Source organism: Spermophilus citellus (genome assembly GCF_964194105.1).
Source record: "Spermophilus citellus genome assembly, chromosome: 3".
NCBI classification, from domain to species: Eukaryota; Metazoa; Chordata; class Mammalia; order Rodentia; family Sciuridae; genus Spermophilus; species Spermophilus citellus.
In genome coordinates, this window is record NC_138184.1 from 185902678 (window position 1) to 185925596 (window position 22919).

Sequence of the window (22919 nt, forward strand, 5' to 3'; positions counted from 1 at the left end):
GAGGTGTATAAGGTGTGCACAGGATTCCACAGATCACAGGTCAGTGGGCTTGTATCTAAGCACACTGGGTGCTACTGGCTGGTGTCTGTAGAGTGATATTTTGTAAGTCTCTTTGTGGGGCATACTACCATTGTGTATGCACTGAGGTTCTACACTGACTGCTGTGGTTATCCCCAGAAAATGCCTTCCGTAGGTCTGTGCATTTGAATCAGAATCAAGTTAACTGGCAACTCTGAAACTTAACAGTTGTGGACCTTCCTACAGATGCGGGGGCACAGGATCTACTTCCTTATAGTTTTCTTGCCCACAGTGTTTGTTTGCCAGACCAAATGCCCAAGTGTGCATGCTTGCAGGATGTTACATCTGCTGGTTGTTTCTGTTAGGTGCTGATGCCCAGGGTGCAGGGCTCAGGGTTGTTGCTGACTGCTGTGCAAAGCTGAGCACCCACCACCCCTACTCTACAGGGGCTTTTTATAGTGACATGGAGCTTGGTGGTGTCTGCAATTCTACGGCCTACGTGTCAGATGATAACAGATCGTGGGCAGTCTGTGGCACAAAGTCTTTCATCCTGGCTGCTGGAGATCACCACTGTTTTTCTTCTGTCACCTTGACAGGGGTAGGGTGTCAGTTTGCCTGAGTTCCTGCAGAGACTGTGGGTTTGAGGTTAGCACTGTGTGGGAGTGATTTGCCCTCAGCAACATTCTCCTTGTCCATGATGAAGAAAGGGTTTTGGAAACCTTCAATACCTCTACAAATTCCTTCTTCATGGATTATCAATTTCAGAAGGGTTCTCTATGGTTTTAATCCATAGGTGGGGAGAAACTATATTGCTATATTTTTTTTTTCCTAGGAAGACTGTTAAGTCGCACCTTTTATAAACTGTCTACCCTGCCCTGCACAATGTTCTGTCTACAATTTGGGCTAACCTGTATAATCTTCATTGTCTGTGCTGCTCCTGTCCATTTTAACCTGGTTTGTTTTTTCTTTTAAACAAAAGAAAATAAGCTTACAGGCTTTTTCTTTCCTTTTCTTTGTTTCCCTGTCCCCTGATCCAACACTAGTCAGGGTCTGAAATTAAGGAGTTTCATCCTTATTTTCCATGCTGTGACCAAACTGCAAGTCCCTCCAAATCTCAAGCTGTCCAATATTGGGTTTTAGAGTGCCTGCTCTCTCACCCACCTCTCTGGTCAGCTGTTCTTTCACTGCTTTGTTCCTGGGTTATGGAGGAATTGAAGGTTGCTGCTCAGATCTGCTCCATCATCTTCTGAATTTGCAGGAGATGTGTATAATACATTTTTCAACAAAATATTTTCTTTATATATATGTTTCAAAAGATAAACCAATTTAAATGGAAAAAATTAAATTGATGATGTTTTGAAGATATGCCAATAAATCCATAAATGTATGAAAATATTCTCTTTAATTAATTTAAAATAATTGCTAAGCTTGAAAGCCATACTATTTTCCACCCACCCAAAGAACTTAAGTGATAAGCAAGAATTATAAAATTTTGAGTTGGTGAAGATATTTGATTTCTCATGCACTATTGCTGGGGGTGTAAACCACTAAAAATACTTGAATAAATTATTTGAAAGTATCTAGTAAATGCAAGCTTTCACCAATTATCTGACCCAGCAGTTCTACTCCTAGGATATGTTCAACAAAATTTTGTTATCTTAAGGATACATGGTATGCTCTTAAAAAAAATAGGAAGCCTATTGGAAAAGTTGAATGTTTAAAGTAACATTATTTGTAATGGCCTCAAACTGAAATTATCCAAATGCCCATCTCTATATGAATGATGAATATATTGTGGTATATTCACACAAAGGAATACTGTGTAGCAGTATGGAACATATGACATGCAATTACCATTCTATAGATGTCTCTTCTGATAAATTGCTAAATAAAACAGCCAAACACAAATAAACATAATGTTTGTGACTATTTGAATCAAGTAAAAAATTGTAAAATTAATTGATGAAGTTACAAGTTAGAATAGTGGTTACTTTTGAAGTGATAGTGACTGGAAGATGACAAATCCGTAGCTTTTGTGTCCTTTTAAATTTCTATTCTGTGATTCAGTTGTTGATGACATGGATACATTACATTTCCAAAAATTCATTGAACTGTCTGCAAAGAAATATGGAATTTTCTATATATACATTGTACTTCTGTACATATTTATTTAGTTTAAAAAAAGAAACTGTAGAATTGTAAACAATTGAAAAAATTATAGATTTTCCACATTAGTTTCCATGAATCCCAATTGTGAGGTTTATAAGAATATCTACTAGGCGATATTGAGTGGGAGAATGGTAGATGGGAATCATTTGTTAATTTACCATAGCCATGAATATAATTTTTTTGTCCTTTCATTGACTATAGTATAAAAATCCTCAAGCATTCAAATAAGCAAGTGTGTGAAAATTAGGTCACATTACAAAGTATTATACAGAAAGAGATCATAAAAGAAATATAGTAGCTATTGAATAGAAGGAAAAGAAACCTTAGAAGTGGGACTGGAGTTGTGGCTCAGCTGTAGAGCACTCACCTAGCACATGTAACGTGTTAGGTTCAATCCTCAGCACCACATAAAAATAAATAAATAAATAAAATTAAGGTGTATCCAACTACAAAAAAAAAATTAAATCTCTCTCTCTCTCTCTCTCTCTATATATATATATATATATATATATATATATATATACACACACACACACACACACACACACACACACTCTATTTGGGTATGGTACTCCAGAACAAGCCTATAGAGGTATTCAGAAGATGACCTGAAAAAGGCATTGACTTACTTTGTCAAGCAGAGTACTTTCAAGGGGCGGGAGGGCAAGCCAAAACCTAAATACATAAACTTACATTAGATAATTAAATGGATTGCTGCTGTGCAAACGCTATGTAAAATATATGATAATATGCATTAGTTAAAGAGAAAATAATGTAGAAAATTCTGTAACTTTATTTTCTTGTTTATGTATTCTCTCCTATTTTTTACATTCTCACACATCAGATATGTTAGAACTTTAGATTCACTGTAAATAACCCAATTTCAACTCCAAAAAATCAAACAAATAGACACATTATAGTTTTATTATCCTTTTAATATCAATCTGTTTTTGTGTCTTTATATTATCATAACCTAAAAAGGCATGTTTTATACAACACACGGTGAAACATGTACTGGCCAAGTAACAAGAGGAATGTAATGCTAGATATAGAGGAAAGAAGAGGAACAGGTTAGTACAATTAACCATGGAGGTCATTTGAATAATGAAAATGAAGAAAGCAAGCTTAGGTGTGTGGCCAGATAATTCTGACTTTGTAGTGTAGGAAATAGATTGTGAACAAGAAGAGCAATTAATTACCTATGAATCTAGGAGTTCAGGAAATTGGTGTTACTCATTATAAGTTTACATGAGGTAGATACAACTCTCAGGGACTAAGACATCTGTCCAATAATATATCCAGCAGTTGTTCAGTCAGCCAGGGAGTCCATTAGCAATGTACTACAATTAATATATTCCAAAAAGCCAAGGCTGGAGTCTGACCTTTCAATAAATGTCCTTGATATGTCTAACTTTTAATTAATATATTTGAGAAATAATGATCTCAGATCTGGGAAATCTAGTATTTTTACACACAATTGTCTAATAAAACTGTGTTACTTCATTATTAAAGAAAAAGGTAGAAATTCAATTTAACAGATATCTGCTACACAAAATATTAGTTAAGATTTCTAAAGAATGAGTGTGAGCAAAGAGTATGATTTGTTGGTAATAGGTTTATTCTATGCCTTACTTTTTTATTTGGTAATTATAATAAAATTTTATTTAAAAATATTATCTCACACAAGTTTCTATGGTATTTATGATTTATTTATAAATAGCTATTTGTCTGTAAGTATTTGGAGTGTAAATTAATATTACTCTGAGACTTCATTCCAAAAAAGATACTATTTAGAGTTAATTAAACATTAACATGCAGGAAGTAAAAATTTGAATCAAGAACACAAAATCACTTCTATGGCCTAAGAATTGTATACCTGACTGAATAAAGAATTCATCTTTCAAAAATGCATAAAAATTATAAATTGCATATATTCACGCAATCATGTACCATAAGATATACACACATTTATGTTGTACACGCATTATATACATTCATATATGTATGTATATGTGTTATTTTGTGCATGTTTGTGCATGTTTGTGTGGGTATGTTCTACTTCTGACTTTTCTTTCCTTGGAACTTAAAATTATCATTTATACTTTATCGTAACTTCATACTTGTCAAATTCTTTCTGCCTATGTATTACTAATATATGTTTGTGTCTTTATTTCTGTATTTGGTATTTCCTCAACACCTATTTGCAATGATTAAAACTTTCCTTTGAAATATAACATTTTTTACCAATAGTAATCTTGAATAAATCTATGCCAATATGTCCTACAAATGCCAGATGCTAATTATTTATCACCTTGGAACAGCTGTTCTCCCTCGTTTCCTTAATTTAAATCCTACATCCAAAAAACTTTTCATCCTATGGAGTTTGCACTTCCTCCCTCTATGATCTTTCTACTTTTTGACAGTGAGAGATTTATTAAGAATGTGATGCAATATTCTGCATTCAAAAAGCATCATGTTATGGTTTGGGTATGAGGTGTTCCTCAAAAGCTCCTGACAATGCAGGAATGTTCAGAGGTAAAGTGATTAGATTGTGAGAGCTATAATCTACTCAGTCCATCCTAGTTTCAATGATTGAGTGGTAAATATAAGAAATGGGCATAGCTGGAGGAGGTGATACACTAGAAGCATAACCTGAAATGGTTGTTCTTCCTGCTCCCCCACTGACTCTGGCTTCTTGACCCTGTCATAAACTGAGCAGGTTTTCACCACTGTGCCTTTTCCCCATGATGCTGCCTCACCTTGGTCCCTGAGATTGGGGTATGCCATCTACAGACTGAGACTCTGAAACCATGAACCCCAAATAAACTTCCTCCAAGTTGTTCTTGTTGAGTATTTTGGTCAGAGCAATGTAAAAGCTAGCTTAAATAGAAATTGGCACTGAAATCTGAGATCTTTTCCATGTCTAACCTGACCATGTGGTCAGAAGTCTCTAGAGTTGCTAGAGTATGTTGAAAATTTTGGAGATGCAAGCTGGAAAAACTTTAGAATATGGTTAGTAGAAATTAATGGATAATTTTGGTTGGAGCTCAGAAGATGAGAACATCAATAGAAATGCACATTGTGCTTATTAGATTTCACAGAGAACTGAGAAATAAGGATTCTAATGGGAATTAGAATAGAGGACCCTTGTGTTATATTCTGGAAAATAACTTGGCTACATTTTCCCCATTCCCTGAGTTTCTATGGAGGGTGAATTAAAAGTGATGAACTAATTCATCTGGCAGAAGTAATTTTGAGTCAACATTGCTTTCAGTCATTGTTATGAATATTGCTGGCAATTTTTAGCCAGGTTTCCTGTGAGAAACAGAAGCATAAGTAGAGCTAAAGAATTTTAACTCCTTGCAGTTTGATCAGAAAAGTGCTTTTATAGCTGGAGTCAAGCTAATTGTGCTTATTGAAGAGAGTAACAGCCACTAAAGAGATGCTAAGTACTTTGAATGGAAACAATGGTAAAGATGTCACAAGGAAATCTCAGAAATTTATAAGACCACACCAACTATAGGCTCTGGGATACAGAATAGAAAATTTCTTTGAGAAGAGATAATGGGGGGTGTCCTGTTGAAACGAGGGAGGAGTGCCTGGGTTAGAAAGTTGTTTCACCTTGCTGAGCTTCAGGCACTGAGGCTTCAGCAGCTGTGATTTCAGAAGCCCAGGTATTGTGAGCTGACAGCAAACCTTTGTGTCATCCAGGTAGTACTGATTCTGTAGGAGTACAGAATACTAAAGTTAAGGGTTCATAGAAGCATCCACTGAGATTTCAAAACAGGCTTGGGAGGCCAAGCAAAGTATAGCAGAGTTGGAGTCCCTGTGGGATGCTCCTGAAATGGCAATGCATGAAGCTGTGTGAATTTGTCACATCTTGCATGACACTTTATTCATTGCTGCAGGAACCAGTCAATGAGGGGATTTTGAAAAGAAAAGTAGACACAAAAGTGGAGAAAAAGCTGGGGCATAGTGGTTCAGCCTGCCTTTGGTGGAAGAAGAGTTGACCACAAGCAATCTCCACACAAAAGGATTTATTGGTGAAAAAAGCTTCTTCAAGATAAATAGAGCCAATCCTGAGGGTAAAAGCAGCACAATTAGGGCTTATCAGCTTGTGCCTATAATTCTCTATTTCTAGGCAGCAAATGTTTGAACCCAAGGTTATGAACTAATAAAATTCCCTGGTTAGCAAGGAATTCCCCCTTTGAGCAGGGCATCACCATACAGCTTGGTGGTTTTCTTGGCACCTTTGCACTGAGAAATTCCCAAGAGAGGCGTCACCTCTGTTTCTGGGCAGTTCAAAGACTCCTAATTTATTTGCTCCTCCTGAAGTGAGTTGAAAATGAAAACCCAAAAATTAAGAGTTGCCAGTAACGTATACCATCTGCCAAGAAAAGCTGCTGGCTACTGAGAATGCACTGAGAATGTTATTGCTATATGCTCTGTAACAGGTGAGCCCAAAGGGGCAGGGCTTCCCAAACCGTTCAGAGAATACTTATCATAGACGTGTGTCCTAGACACTGGATACAGATTTATAAGCAGAGTGCTAAGACCTGTTCACCTGTCTGGGGTTCAATCCTGCTTTGACCAGATTCCTTCTTGCTATACCCTATTCCTTCTTTTTGGAATGTGAATGTACTCTGTACCACTGGCTTTTGGATAAATGTAATTCATTTTTTTTTTAATTTTTAAAGTTCACAGCCAAGATTTTGCCTTGAGTTTCAAAGAAGACTTTGGACATAATACTTTTGGGTAATGTTGGAAATGTTAAGATGTTGGTTTCCTTGGAGAACCTAGTGCATTTTGTTTTGTGAGATAGACAGGAGCTTTGGGAGGTCAGGAATGGAATGTTGTATCCCAAGCATCTTATCAATGCAGAAATGTTCAGAGGTAAATCAGACTGTGAGAGCTGTATCCTAATCATTCTATTCTAGTTGAATGACTGGATGATAACTGTAGTCAGGTGAGGTATACAAATGGAGGAGGTAGGTCACTGGAGTTATGACTTGGAAGGGTTGTTCTTCCTTAGGCTTCTACCCATCCTCACTTGTTTTAGTCAGCTTTTTTGCTGCTGAGACTAAGAGACATGACAAGAATGATTTTGGAGTAGGAAAAATGTATTTGTGGGCCCCACAGATTCAAGGGTCTCAGTCCATAGACAGCAGGCTCCATTCCTTGGGGCTTGAGTGAGGCTGAACCCCATGGTAGAAGAGTGTAGCAGAGGGAAGTGGCTCATATGATAATCAGAAAGCAGAGAGAGAGAGAGACTCCACTTGCCAGATACAAAATATATACCCCATAGCCACATCCCCAATGAACCACTTCCTACAAGCACACACTACCTTCCTTCATTACCACTCAGTTAACCCCATTAGGGAAATGATTCACTGATTGGGCTAAGACTCTCATAATCCAATCATTTCTCATCTAAAACTTTTTGCATTTTTTCCCACATGAGTTTTTGAGGGACAGCTCACATCCAAACACCAAAGGGTAGTTACGACACCCCTTTCTCTGCTTCCTGACCCCAACATGAACTGAGCAACTTTCACTCCCTAGCCCCTTCCATCATGATGCCTTATCTTGAGCCTAAAGCAATGAAGTCATTCATCTTTGGACTCAGATCTCTAAAACTCTGAGCTTCATACAAACTTTTCCTCCCCTAAGTTTTCCTTGTTGAATATTTTAGCCACAACAAAAATTAACTAAATCAAAACATTTTTGTGGGTTTTAATGTGCTAAGTATTGTACTAAATGTTTAATAAGCATTAATCATTTTATCCTCAAAACAATCTGGTGCTTAATTAACATTATTATCCCCATTTTATTCATTAAGAACATGAAACGGACTAATATGGCCAGGACAGATCTTGCCTGTGAACATAATAGTCTTCTTGTTGTGTCCATATTTTGGGTCTAGAAGTGTCATATAATTTCTAGTGCCTGTCTGATTGGGCTTACCATCTACTGAAATACATGCACACAAAATGGGGATTTCCCCTCTCCTAGGCTTTTTACATGAAAAAAAAAAATGCTGAAGTTTTTCTTGACAGAAAATTACACAAACCAAAAATTTTCTTCTCCACCTCATGTTAAACTGTCACATAATATTTCTATTAGTTTACCAAACTTTTAATTTTGCCATTTTTATCTATCTTCACACACACACACACACACACACACACACACACACGTCCTTTCATGCACTTCTCACAAATGCAAGTTTAATTTATCTCTTCTTCATGGGTAGGAGGGCAGAAGTTGTGTTATTTAACATGTTTGATGATTCACATCACAATAGTAAAAATTTTAGATCTAGCAATATTCTATTGATTGTTTCTGCTTATTATAAAGAACTGTTTCCTTATATTAATGATATATTTTAATAACAAATAAGTTTGTTATATGAATAATAGTACATATTCCATCAAATAAAAACCCAGGATATGATGCTTCACTGCTAAATTCTAAAAACATTTAAATAAAAACTAATAAAAGTCCTTTTCAAGCTGTTTCTAAAAATTAAAGAGGATTAGATACTTCCAAACTCTTTCTACTAGGCTCTCATTACTCTGACACTAAAGCCAGAATAAAATGTTAAAAGAAAATTATTTTTTAATGTTACTGATGAACAGATCCACAAAAACCTAGCAAAGTAAAATCAACAGAACATTTAAAAAAATCATTCACCACAATATGGGACGTACCACCAGGATGTAAGGATGGTTCAAGATATATAACTCCCTAATTTACATTAGCATAATAAAAGAAAAGCAACTGTATGATAATTCTATTAGATAAAGAAAAGTTCTGACATTCTTTCATGATAAAAACACTCACCAGGTTAGGTACAGAATGAATGACTCTCAACAAAATAAAAGCAAGCATTATAGCCTGAGAGCTAAAATTTGACTCAATTTTAAACAGTTGAATTTTTTTCTAAAATCAGTGATAAAACAAGTATGACCACTTTTATCACTTGTATTTAAAATAGCACTTGAAGTTTTTATCAGGATAAGTAGACAAGAGAAAGGAATCAAAAGCATCAAAGAGTAAAGAAAGTGGCGAAATTATCACTACTGATGACATGTGCTTATATATAGAAAACTCTAAAGCCTCTACCAAAAAACTCTGTTATAACTAATAAACAATTATAATAAAGCTTTATAATACACAATCAATGGGGAACATAGTATTATTTCCACACACTTACAATGAACTATGAAAAATTAATCAAGAAAACAATCACACAAGAGACACAGAATACATAAAACACTTAGGAATATTTTTAACCAAATATATAAAATAACTATATACTGTAAAGAACTATAAATTGCAAAACTTTGAGAAAAAAAGTGATGAAGACATGAATGTCTAAAATGTCTCTCATATCTACCCATCTACTGCCATCTATACTCCATATTTCCTTCTCTTTCTATAAACTCTCCATGATCTTCTCTGTGTTCCCTTTCCAAAGAGCTCACTCATGAAATTCTTTCCATAAACATCTACATTGGTATTTTTACCCTCTCTTATCTCATGCCCAACAACAAAATATAATTGTTTTACACATCTTCATAATTGAAAAACACGTTTATTCATTTATTTATTTTTGGCAATATTTGAGATTGAAACCAGGGGCAGTCTACCATTGAACTACTTTACCAAATGTTTTTTATCAGGTTTTTGAAATGGGGTCTTCCTAAATTGTTGAGGTTGTCCTCTAATTTGCCATTCTCCTGCCTCAGTCTCCAGAGTCACTGAGATACAGGCATGTGCCACTTCACACAGAAAGAAAAATGATATTCAAAGCACTTCCACGAATGAGTGTTCAATTTTTCCCCTCATTTTCAACAAAAATCCTCAAAGATGTTTTCTATGCTCATTGTATTCTGTGACCAGCACAGCCAAACTAGCAGGTTCTGGAGTGGAGCAATAGGAGATTGGAGGAAATAAAGAGTCAACACATGCAGATACTGAAGATAAAACAGCTTGGGTCAGGTGGATCGATGGTCTTTGATGGAGAAGCAGGTCTAAAGAATTACACCAGCAATCATTATTATATATGTCTCTAAATCAGATTAAAGACTATGCAAGTTATTATTCTTTGTATTCATGAAATTACAGAGTTAGCAACAGTATGCAGCTATTTCCTCAGTTACATTTTACAGTTGCAATGTGCAATGTTAGGAGCATTGTGCAGCTCTCAAGAAAGTTCATTGTTTAAAGTTACTAATTGGAAGGCAGATTCAGGAGCAACAATCTGGTGAAACGTTGTGGTTATTTTAACAAGAAAGTTTCTTTATTCCCAGGAGCTGAGAATAAGGTCGAAGCTGATAAGACTCTAGCATGGAGGACATCTCCATAGCAACCAGGCATCCATGCCTTTTCACAGAAACTTTCCCAGTCACCAAGTATGCCACATCCATAAAGTCATCAGGGACTCCAATCTCAGACACTGGCCTCCCAGTCATTGTCACTGCTCCCCACAATCAGTTATGATTCTTCTCCATTTTTCATTACTTGGCTTTTAAAGCAGGTACTTATCCCATCCCTTCATTTGCCAGATCATCAATGATCTTCGAATTATATAATCTGAGTAAACTGGCAAATAGCCCACAAAAAGGTATATATGATGTAATCCCTCGAATTGGTGAGCATTTTAGCTTCTGTGGCAAAAAGGACTTTGCAGATGTTATCATGTTAAGGGTCTTGAGATAGGAAAATTTTCATTGATCTTCTTTCAGGTGCAATATAATCAAAAAGGTCCTTATTAGTGGAAGGTAGGAGTGTCAGAGTTAGAGAGAGAGACTGTAAGGGTGTAGGCAAGGATCAGAGAGGAAATAAAATGCTATACTTCTGGTTTTGAAGCAAAGAAAGTGCCATAACTCAAGGAATGCAAATGGCCTCCAGAAATTGGACAACGAAAAAAAAAATTGCATTTTTTACTTAAGTCTACAAGAGGAGAATTGGCCCATGGATTCGTTGATTTTAGGCCATTGAAATTGATTTCATACTTCTAACCACCAGAAGTATAAGGTAACAAAATTATGTTGTTTTAAGCCAGTCAATTTTTAAATTTGTTATGGCAGTAATAGAAAATTAATATATAACTAAATGAGTAACCCTTATCCATCAAATGAATGATAGGATAAATAATAATAAATAGATACAAGTAGACAATTAACAACACTTAATCCATTTGACATTTCTCCTCATCTACCATATAATTTATTTTCTTTCTGCCTGGGACAACATCCTCTCTCTCTTTCTTCAGGGCATTTCATTTCCATTGTTATTTCTTCTACTTTCCCCCAGCTTTATCAATTGTTAGTAATTAAGAAAATTAAAACCTGAGGCACAATTATAAGTAAAATTTTCAAAAAGAAAAAATGCTTTAAAGACAAATATATTCCATCCAGATCTTCATTTCTAATATTTCACACAATTTAATTCAAGTGTTTCAGATGGTGGTGGTAGTTGCTTAAACTGAATCTAGTTTATCCATTTGAAAAGTAAGGGATTATCCAGTCTCCAATGTAATATAGAGCAAATGTATTTACTTTATTTGAGATAGTTTTGATAGGAGATAATGGACTTTCCTTTACTTTATAGTTGTTATTTTTATTACAAGCCAATCAGTTATTTTTGCTGTTGTTTAGACAATAATTATAGTCAGATATTTGAGAGATTTTGATATTTTGAGAAATACAAACATGAAATTTCTAATGGGTAGTATAAAGAGAGAAATTAGTTCATTTCTTCTTTAATACCAGCACCTGAATTAAAAATGGAATTGAACCCAAGATACACCAGTTTCTCTCTCCAGAGGCCTTTGCAAAACCCATTTTTATTAGAAAAAAAATGCTTGAGTTCTTGAGATAAGATTAAATATCTTGAAATATTAATTAAATTAATAAAACTTTAAGAATTTACTATTTCATTTTATTAAAAATAATGATTGTTAATGGATAGTGGAAAGCGGCGACCAATTTCAATTTTGAAATTAATGAATAACATTGAACAAAACCCAAATAACAGGGCTATAGTACTGGTGCAAAACTGAGTTTTTTTTAAAGAGAGAGAGAGAGAGAGAGAATTTTTTTAATATTTATTTTTCTTTTTAGTTTTAGGCGGACACAACATCTTTGTATGTGGTGCTGAGGATCAAACCTGGGCCGCACACATGCTAGGCAATCGCGCTACCGGTTGAGCTACATCCCCAGCCCAAAAACTGAAATGTTGACAAGAGTGTAGAGCTTCTATTGGATAGCTGATTGTAATTGATATAGATGATCCTGGAGTCCTATACAGCAGTTATATGGGACACAATGACAATGGACAAGCAACATGAATAACACTTGAAAGCATAGGGTTGAATACAAAAAAAAAAAATGAGGCAATAATAAAGATAGTGGGAGTTACCATTCAATATCATTAATAAACATTAAAATGTGTGCAAATAAGGTAAGAGTCAAAATATGTTTAAAAATATGCAAACAGATCAATACATTAAAATGGCTATTTGTGAGTAGAGGGAAACAGGATATGGGTTGAGAAGTGAAAGAAAATGAATGGCAATGGGCAAAAAAAATTAATTTAAAACATTGCTTGAAAAATTTACAATGTATTGCACAAAATCTTACATATGTGAATCTATAAATGATCAAATCTCTATAAATCATGAAAAAAGTAAAAACTCAAATTATTTTGCACATTAAAAGATATAATACTTCTGCTTATGCTGATGGACTATTATAATTTTCAGTAAGTTTGAACTCCATAATGCATGGGGAATTTTAATGTCAAATGATCATTGGACTATGAAGTAAGACTGGCTATCACTTTTTAAATGGAACTGAAATCTGTGCCAGGCAGCCACACAATAGTTTGATATTATTAATCATTTTGAAAATAGTAGAGAGCAAGTAACTCCATTAACTATACTTAAATCAGCTTATGTGTCAAGAAATATATAATGTCAGATATTAAAGCTTTCTTCAATTACATAGCTCTATCCAGGTAGGTAAAAAAGATGTGGTCTCTGATGTGAAAAAAACTTCCTGGCATAGCTCTCCTGGCTGGATTATCTCTTCCTTAATTAAACTGCTATTTACATCAAGAGTTCATTCTTCCTTTTGAAAGACATCCCCTCTCTCCCCATGTATATTCAGTTTTTCCACAGTTATAAGCTCACCAGCTGCTAAGCAGAGAAAGAATCTACCCAGAGGAAGTATGAACATCTTTGCAAAACTTGTGAATTTATGATGGTTTCATAAGTATCAATTCATATGTTGTTCAGTGATTTTTCTAAGAAGATCAAGGAACAGAACAGAGAAGATTCAGAAAAAAGAAAAACCAATAAGGAAATGTTTAAATGTGGGAGAATTTATGAGAAAATGTTAAAGATACTATATTTACGTAGATTAGATAAGAATAGTGAAATATATTTTTTATTGAACTGTGGAGGGAACCAATGACCATTTTTGCTTATCAAATGATGATTGGACTATGGAATAAAACTGGCTATCACTTTTTAAATGGAACTGAAATCTGTGCCAGGCAGCCACACAATAGTTTGATATTATTAATCATTTTGGAAATAGTAGAGAGCAAGTAACTCCCTTAACTATATTTTAATCAGCTTGTGTGTCAAGAAATATATGGTGTCGGATATTACCTACTAAAAAGTTGGTAAATAAAAATTAGCTCAAGTTTCAGTGACACAATATTTTTAATTAAAAAAAATAAAAATAAAATTTTAAAAGATTTTAGCAGGGTCAAGTTGAAAGGACTACTTCAATGTCCCCTATATTATAACTCTTTATCCATGTCCTCTTCTCTGTTCATTAGAACACATACATATCTTAGACTGGGTCCCTTTCTGCATGTCTTAACTTCTAAAATAAGAGGCATTCCTTGATGGTTTATTCTAAAATTCCTTTTATCTTTATTTTACTACTTTATTGATTTCCTCCAATGTACTCAGTCATAAGAGCAATATCATATTATACTAAAAACATAGAAAGTATAAGAAAAATATGGGAATTCACAATTCTCCAAAATTTACTGTAGTAGTTTTTTCCTACTCTCTTTAGCATTCATTGTGAGTTTTACTGCATATTTTAATATATTTTCCAAAATATGGTTTCCATGCAGAGCTACTCAGCTCACAAAGGAATACTCTGCAGCCACTCTTTTTTCTGTGTACTGACAATTAATTTTGTTGAAACTTGATCTAAATATGCAACAGCCACCTAGGTAACATTTAGCTACCAGGTGTAAATTCTATAAGTGGAAATTAATCCTTGGGAAGCTGGCAGTGCTGGAACACTTGGCAAGGACACCAAGCCTAGAGTTATCATCCCCCCCCATACATATTTCAGTGTTCCTTTTGTGAATACAAAGATGGACGTATTTTTATTGTTTAATATTTACTAGTGTCCTCCAGCTAACTCCAAAATGCTGAGAGACCAAGTCTGCATGCCAAATTATTTATCCTCTCAGACTTGCCCTAAGAAACAAATGAAAAAAAGTAATTCAGCTTTTAGTCCCCTACTTCATCTTCTATCCCCAATGCTTCTACCTAAAGCCTTTCCAGCTATCAAAATTTGGCCTCAAGAAATGATCACTTGTCAGTCATTTCTATTCCAGCTTGAACATGTCACTTTTCTCTCCCAAGAATTTTGGCATTTTCATTTTAACTCTTCTTTCTAATAATTAAATGAAATATTCTTCTACTCAAAATATATCAAACCATAGACCATTATAAAAATAAGACCATAGAAATTTAGTTTTGTGGATCTTATTTGCTTATTTACCAGGAGAAATAAAGAAAAGTACAGCAAATATTATTAGAATACTTTCTTCATTTACAGCTAGAGGTGGTCAGATTCAGATAGATTTAAGTTCTTATTTCTTTCTAAACTACTCATACTTTTTCAAAGATATATCAATTTTTTGTAGTAAACATTAACTTCTATTTTTCTCTATTTCATGTGTAAATATTTGATTGTTCAAGTTTAATGTATTTTGTTGAAGCATAAGAAAACTGTTTTTACAGTTCTATTATTGAAAAGAGTACAAAGCCCAGAGTAGAAACTTGATAAATATTTTACTAGCTGGCAAATTTTTCCATTCTCCAACAGCAAAACAACTTCCCGACATCCTTTCTCTGTAACCCTAAAGAGATTTCATCTTATGTTGAAAATGTTAGAGGCATTTAACATGAAAAACTGCACTTTGACAAGTGTATAATTTCAACAAATAATTTTAAAACTATTCTTTAGTTATGTCTTCAAAATGATTACATATTCTTAAATGAAGAATTTGGTCCACAGATTGTTTGATTTTATCCTTCCTGTGTAATTATGTAGGTTCTGAGAGTAAATGAATTATAATAAAATATCTATTTATGCTTCTTAGATCTCACCAGGCTCTACCTTGCAAGGACAGCACCTCTGTCAGCTGTGAGCTTCTTGTCTGGATATGGTGGGTTCAGAGGAAGATGTGCTGTGATCGGCACATCTGTTCCTACAACATATGGCCACCTGTTCCATTAGGATTCCTTTACATAAAATGAATCCAGAATGCTGCTTAACTTTATAGTGTAGTGAATGTAAGTGGGTGTGTATGGAATGAGAGTTCTTCTTAGTAATAAGAAGAAAGATACTTCAATAAATAAAGGTATGCATTTCTCTATTAGGAGATAGGTTTTATGGAGAACTTGTAATGTATCTGTGAACATTAGAATTGGCAGTCTAGTTTTAGGTCTATTATCTTTATTGTATATTGACGTTACATAGTGTCTATAATGATTCTCCTGGTCCTTTGACCCTTGTTCATTCAGAGACACTCATATCTGAGGCAACCAAAACACTCCTTAATAAAGAAGTTACACCCAACACAGTGAGTCTGAGAACTCTTTTTTCTGCCTGAAGATGAAGAATTGTCTACTTTCTTAAGAAAGTAAGTACTTGAATACTTGATCTAAGATACTAATTATTGATTTAGAACAAAGATCAGAAAACATTTTCTCCATAGGGTAAAATAGTTAAATATTTTGCCTTCCATGAGCTACATAATCTGTTTCACAAATAGTCAACTTTCTTTTGTAGCTGTGGAGGAAACATAAGCAAAAGGATGCTAGTTTACAGGTGCATCAGATGTGGACTATAAGCTGTAGTTGGTCATTTACTGATTTGAAGCAAATTGGCAGAGGATGAAATGTCAAACATAGAATTCAGGCCTGAAGTAAGAAGACATAGTCAAAATTATGACTCTGATTTATTAAAGGACCCCTGTATGTGGATTAACTTGTGTTTCCTTTTGAAAAAAAATATTATAAAATACTTTAACTGAAATACATTGAGTTACTATTTGATGTGGCTTTTCAGGCTCAAAGTATGTACTGGAAACCAATGGGACTAGAAAACAGCACCCTTGCCTGTCTATGTAGGAACCCTTAGAGAAGACTTGTAGCATAGAGGCAAGAGGATGGTCCTGGGCATCCAACAGAGCAGTGATACTTTCTAGCCATGATGCTTAATGGTCAGATTTAACCTACCTCATCTGTAGTTTACTGACATTAAAACTGGGTAAATTTATGCATATTTCTGAAATGACTATAATAGTAGATAGTAAATTTAAAGGAATCTAACACAAGTAACTCAATAAATAACGGAAAAGAGTTTCTCCATAAAATCCTTATTTTGTAATAGTAGGACCACATCTTCAACAATTGAATAGACAGATGCATGTTAAGGCCAAAGTTATTTTGATGACAGTTCCTGTTGCATGTGTCATTGTTCCAGTTCTGGGCCCATTTATGGCTGATGTCAATGATTGTTCATATGATCAATTTTAATTCTAGTAATTTTTTTAAAGAACCTATTTAGAATCCTGGAATTTTTCTCTATTTTTTCTATTTGAATAATTTGCACTTTCGTTCATATTAGTTTCTTTCCTATATTTATTTTAGATATAACTGGCTTTTGCACTCTAGTTTCTTAAGATGGAATCTCATGTTATTGATTTTAAACTAAGCATTTCAATTTCCTGGGTTATTACTTTAAGTGCTGCTTTAAGTGCATAACAAAATTTGATATGCTATGTATTATTTTCATTCAGTACAAAATATAATCTAATATTTAAATTTCTGGTTTCTATTGCTTCTTTAATGCAAACATTACACATATCTTGTATAGATTTCAATAGTTTAATGATCTTCTTGGTATCTTTATTTTGCTAAGAATCTGCATTTTATTTCTAATAATTGATGATTTCATTACAATATGGCTAGAGAACAATCCTTGAAGTATATTAATCTTTTGGAATTTATTTAAGTATAATTTATGACAGTGAGATGACCCATATTTAGGAATATTTCATAAACATTTCAATATGCAGGCTAACCTGGTGCTGTGTTCTGAAATTTTGAATTGGGCCAAATTGATTTTTTGTTGCTCAGATTTTCACATTATTATTTCTTATTAAATTTGATTATATTTTTTATATTTGTTTTCTTTGTTTTTTTTTAATTGGATGTTCACAACATTACAAAACTCATGACAAATCATATTTCATAGATTAGAATCAATTGGGTTATGAACTCCCATTTTTACCCCAAATACAGATTGCAGAATCACATCGGCTACACATCACATTTTTACATACTGCCATATTAGTGACTGTTGTATTCTGCTACCTTTACTATCCTCTAATATCCCCCCTCCCCTTCCCTCCCATCTTCTCTCTCTACCCCATCTATTGAAATTCATTTCCCTCCATGTTTGTTATCCCATTCCCCTCGTAAACTCTTATATATAATTTTGGATAACAATGAGGGTCTCCCTCCATTTCCATGTGATTTCCCTTTTTTTTTTTTCTCCCTTTCCCTCCCGCCTCATGTCTCTGTTTAATGCTAGTCTTTTCTTCCTGCTTAGCCTCACTGTTCTGCTCTTAGTTGCTCTCATTATATCAAAGAAGACATTTGGTATTTGTTTTTTAGGGATTGGCTAGCTTCACTAAGCATAATCTGCTCTGGTGCCATCCATTTCCCTGCAAATTCCGTGATTTTGTCATTTTTTAGTGCTGCGTAATATTCCATGGTATATAAATGCCACATTTTTTTTTTATCCATTCATCTATTGAAGGGCATCTGGGTTGATTCCACAGTCTAGCAATTGTGAATTGTGCTGCTATGAACATCGATGTGGCAGTATCCCTGTAATGTGCTCTTTTAAGGTCTTCAGGAAATAGTCCGAGTAGGGCAATAGCTGGGTCAAATGGTGGTTCCATTCCCAGCTTTCCCAGGAATCTCCATACTGCTTTCCAAATTGGCCGCACCCATTTGCAGTCCCACCAGCAATGTACAAGAGTACCCTTTTCCCCACATTCTCGCCATCACTTGTTGTTGTTTGACTTCATCATGGCTGCCAATCTTACTGGGGTGAGGTGGTATCTTAGGGTGGTTTTGATTTGCATTTCCTTGACTGCTAGAGATGGTGAGCATTTTTTCATGTACTTATTGATTGATTGTATGTCCTCCTCTGAGAAGTGTCTGTTCAGGTCCTTGGCCCATTTGTTGATTGGGTTGTTTGTTTTCTTATTGTCTAATTTTTTGAGTTCTTTGTATACTCTGGATATTAGGGCTCTATCTGAAGTGTGAGGAGTAAAAATTTGTTCCCAGGATGTAGGCTCCCTATTTACCTCTCTTATTGTTTCTCTTGCTGAGAAAAAACTTTTCAGTTTAAGAAAGTCCCATTTGTTGATTCTTGTTATTAACTCTTGTGCTATGGGTGTCCTATTAAGGAATTTGGAGCCTGTCCCCACAATCTGTAGATCGGAACCAACTTTTTCTTCTATCAGACGTAGAGTCTCTGATTTGATATCTAGCTCCTTTATCCACTTTGAGTTGACTTTTGTGCGTGGCGAGAGGAGGGGATTTAGTTTCATTTTGTTGCATATGGATTTCCAATTTTCCCAACACCATTTGTTGAAGATACTATCCTTTCTCCATTGCATGTTTTTAGCTCCTTTATCAAATATAAGATAGTTGTAGCTTTGTGGATTAGTCTCTGTGTCCTCTATTCTGTACCATTGGTCCACCCGCCTGTTCTGGTACCAGTACCATGCTGTTTTTATTACTATTGCTCTGTAGTATAGTTTGAAGTCTGGTATCGCTATACCACCTGATTCACACTTCCTGCTTAGAATTGTTTTTGCTATTCTGGGTCTTTTGTTTTTCCATATGAATTTCATGATTGCTTTATCTATTTCTACAAGAAATGCCATTGGGATTTTGATTGGCATTGCATTGAACCTATAGAGAACTTTTGGTAATATCGCCATTTTGATGATGTTAATTCTGCCTAACCATGAACAGGGTATATTTTTCCATCTTCTAAGATCCTCTTCTATTTCTTTCTTTAGGGTTCTGTAGTTTTCATTGTATAGGTCCTTCACCTCTTTTGTTAGGTTGATTCCCAAGTACTTTATTTTTTTTGAGGATATTGTGAATGGAGTGTTTTTCCTCATTTCCATTTCAGAAGTTTTGTCGCTGATATACAGAAATGCCTTTGATTTATGTGTGTTGATTTTATATCCTGCCACTTTGCTGAATTCATTTATTAGTTCTAGTAGTTTTTTTGTAGACCCTTTTGGGTCTTCTAGGTATAGAATCATGTCATCCGCAAATAGTGATAATTTAAGTTCTTCTTTTCCTATTTTTATGCCTTTAATTTCTTTCGTTTGTCTAATTGCTCTGGCCAGTGTTTCGAGAACTATATTGAATAGAAGTGGTGATAGGGGGCATCCCTGTCGTGTTCCAGATTTTAGAGGGAATGCCTTCAACTTTTGTCCATTCAGAATGATGCTAGCCTGAGGCTTGGCAGAGATAGCTTTTACAATGTCGAGGTAAGTTCCTGTTATCCCTATTTTTTCTAACGTTTTGAACATAAAGGGATGCTGTACTTTGTCAAATGCTTTTTCTGCGTCTATTGAGATGATCATATGGTTCTTCTCTTTAAGCCTATTGATGTGGTGAATAACATTTATTGATTTCCGTATATTGAACCATCCTTGCATCCCAGGGATGAATCCTACTTGATCATGGTGCACAATTTTTTTGATATGCCTTTGTATCCGATTCGCCAGAATTTTATTGAGGATTTTTGCATCTAGGTTCATTAGAGATATTGGTCTGTAGTTTTCTTTCTTTGAGGCGTCTTTGTCTGGTTTCGGATTCAGGGTGATGTTGGCCTCATAGAATGAATTTGGAAGAGCTCCCTCCTTTTCTATTTCCTGAAATAACTTGAAAAGTACTGGTATTAATTCTTCTTTAAAGGTTTTGTAGAACTCCGCTGTATACCCATCCGGTCCTGGGCTTTTCTTGGTTGGAAGTTTTTTAATTGCTTCTTCTATTTCATCTATTGATATTGGTCTGTTTAGGTTGTGAGTTTCCTCCTGACTCAGTCTGGGCAAATCATATGACTTAAGGAATTTATCGATGTCTTCACTTTCTTCTATTTTATTGGAATATAGGTTTTCAAAATAATTTCTAATTGTTTTCTGTATTTCTGAAGCGTCTGTTGTAACATTGCCTTTTTCATCCCGTATGTTAGTGATTTGAGTTCTCTCTCTTCTTCTCTTCGTTAGTATGGCTAGGGGTCTGTCGATCTTATTTATTTTTTCAAAGAACCAACTTTTAGTTTTGTTAATTTTTTCAGTAGTTTCTTTTGTTTCAATTTCATTGATTTCTGCTCTGATTTTAATTAGTTCTCGCCTTCTGCTACATTTGCAATTGTTTTGCTCTTCCTTTTCTAGGGCTTTGAGATGAAGTGTGAGCTCATTTATTTGTTGGTTTTTCCTTTTTTTGAGGAATGACCTCCAGGCGATGAATTTTCCTCTTAAAACTGCTTTCATTGTGTCCCATAGATTCCGATATGTTGTGTCTGTATTTTCATTTATCTCTAAGAATTTTTTGATTTCCTCCTTTATGTCTTCTATAACCCATTGATCAATGGGTTTTCTTTGTTTTTAATCTACTTCTTTGAGTTTTATAATTTTCTTCATTTATGCAAAAGTACCTTGTTGAACTATGGGGAAATTTTGCTAATTATTTCTTCTTTTATTCCTGTGTCTTTCTCTTTTCTCTTATGGAACAAAGAATTACATATATGTTAAAATATTTGATATAGATACACAGATCTTTCTTTCTGTTCATTAATTTGATAATTCATTTTGACATATTTTATTTCACTAATACTGTACTTTTTTCTTATAGTAAATGATATGTTGTTAAGCCAACCTAGGATATTTTTATTTTTATTTGAGATATTATAGTTTTCATTTCAAGAAATTCTATTTCATTACTTTCAAACATTTCTTATTTTTTCCTTGACATTTTAAATGTCTTGATTTATAATATATATACTTTATTTTAAATATATATATATCTTTGTCAGTTTTTATTTCCTATTTTTAAAATCTAATAGCTGTCTTACCAAAGGTTCTATTTATATTAATGTTTGTATTATGGGCCATACTCTGATTTTTTGCATGTATAATATTGTTGTTGATATTATTTTACATATTGTTGACTATGCATTGTGTAGGATCGAGATACATTGCTTTTATTTAAGACCTATTGCATTATGATCTGGAGGGAATTAAACAAGTGGAAGATGCTATTGGTGATATCAGCTAGTTTTATGCCTAAAACCGTTGACTTTTTGATAGGGCAGATCTATTTAGGTATTGTTCTCAGAGAAGTTTGCAAAAACTCCAAGGCAGGAGTTGACATACCAAATTCTATAGGCTGGATGTTCTGGGGTTTATTGTTTTGTTTTGTTGTGAAAGGAATTTTTATTTGTTTGTTTGGACGTCCCCATACCTATCTGAATGTAGTATCTTTTACACTAGGATCACAAAGTTGAGTAGTTGCTTTAGACACCAGATAGTCATCAAATCCTAAAATATTTTCTTCCTAGCTCTTAAAAGCTCTGCCAATCTTGTTTTAGGGAATAGTTTTTACTCCCAAATCATAGACTCTGTGCTTTCTAGATTGAATGCAGAATAACTCAAAGAGGTTTGTCTATTCTGTTGCAGTTGGAAGTCCAGAATTTGGAGCACCCTGTAAACCCTAGTATATTTATTTTGAACTCAGTTCCATGGCAACAACTATTTTAAACCCTCATAACATCCTAGTTTGGTCATAAACAGCTCAGCTCTTAGACCAGGCAGATTTTAGGTAACTCTCTCTCAGCAGCTCTTTCATTTCCAGTCAATTCAACATTCTCTGATTTCTATTTTCAATTGATCAGATTTTTAAGAGAACTTTTCTCTAGTTGTTTTATACCCCTGCCTTTCTATCCCATTCAGAGGTTGTTGAAAACCCAGGCTCATGTGTTTTCTTTCTCTCAAGAACCAGACATCTGTGTTGATTTTTGTACAGTGTTTGAAAAATATCATATTTTATATTCTGTCCTGTGCTATGTTTGTATACAATAAGAGAGTAAGCCAAGCACAATTATCCCAATTGTATCTACAAGTAGAGCCAATAATGGAAATTGAATATTTATTTATAAAGTGATAATGTGATATGCTCCTTTTAAAGTTAATGATTAGAATTTTGGGTATGGTGCAGAAAAATTGTGTATTAGCTACCGTGTCTGAAACTGATGGATAATATCTCAGTGAAGAAGGAGACAACTTTTAAATGTAGTCTA

The 22919-nt window shown here is 34.3% G+C and overlaps 1 protein-coding gene across 1 annotated transcript in view; it reads left to right on the plus strand.

Annotated features, from left to right (window-relative positions):
• Nucleotides 1–481: 481 nt before the first annotated feature.
• Nucleotides 482–22919, plus strand: part of LOC308643470 (uncharacterized protein) — a gene marked incomplete at its 5' end in the record, with an annotated part of 203435 nt that continues 180997 nt past the window's right edge. Inside the window, one exon of the mRNA XM_081283307.1 lies at nucleotides 482–616. Coding sequence (XP_081139433.1) covers nucleotides 482–616 — 135 coding nt within the window. The remainder of the gene's footprint in view (nucleotides 617–22919) is intronic.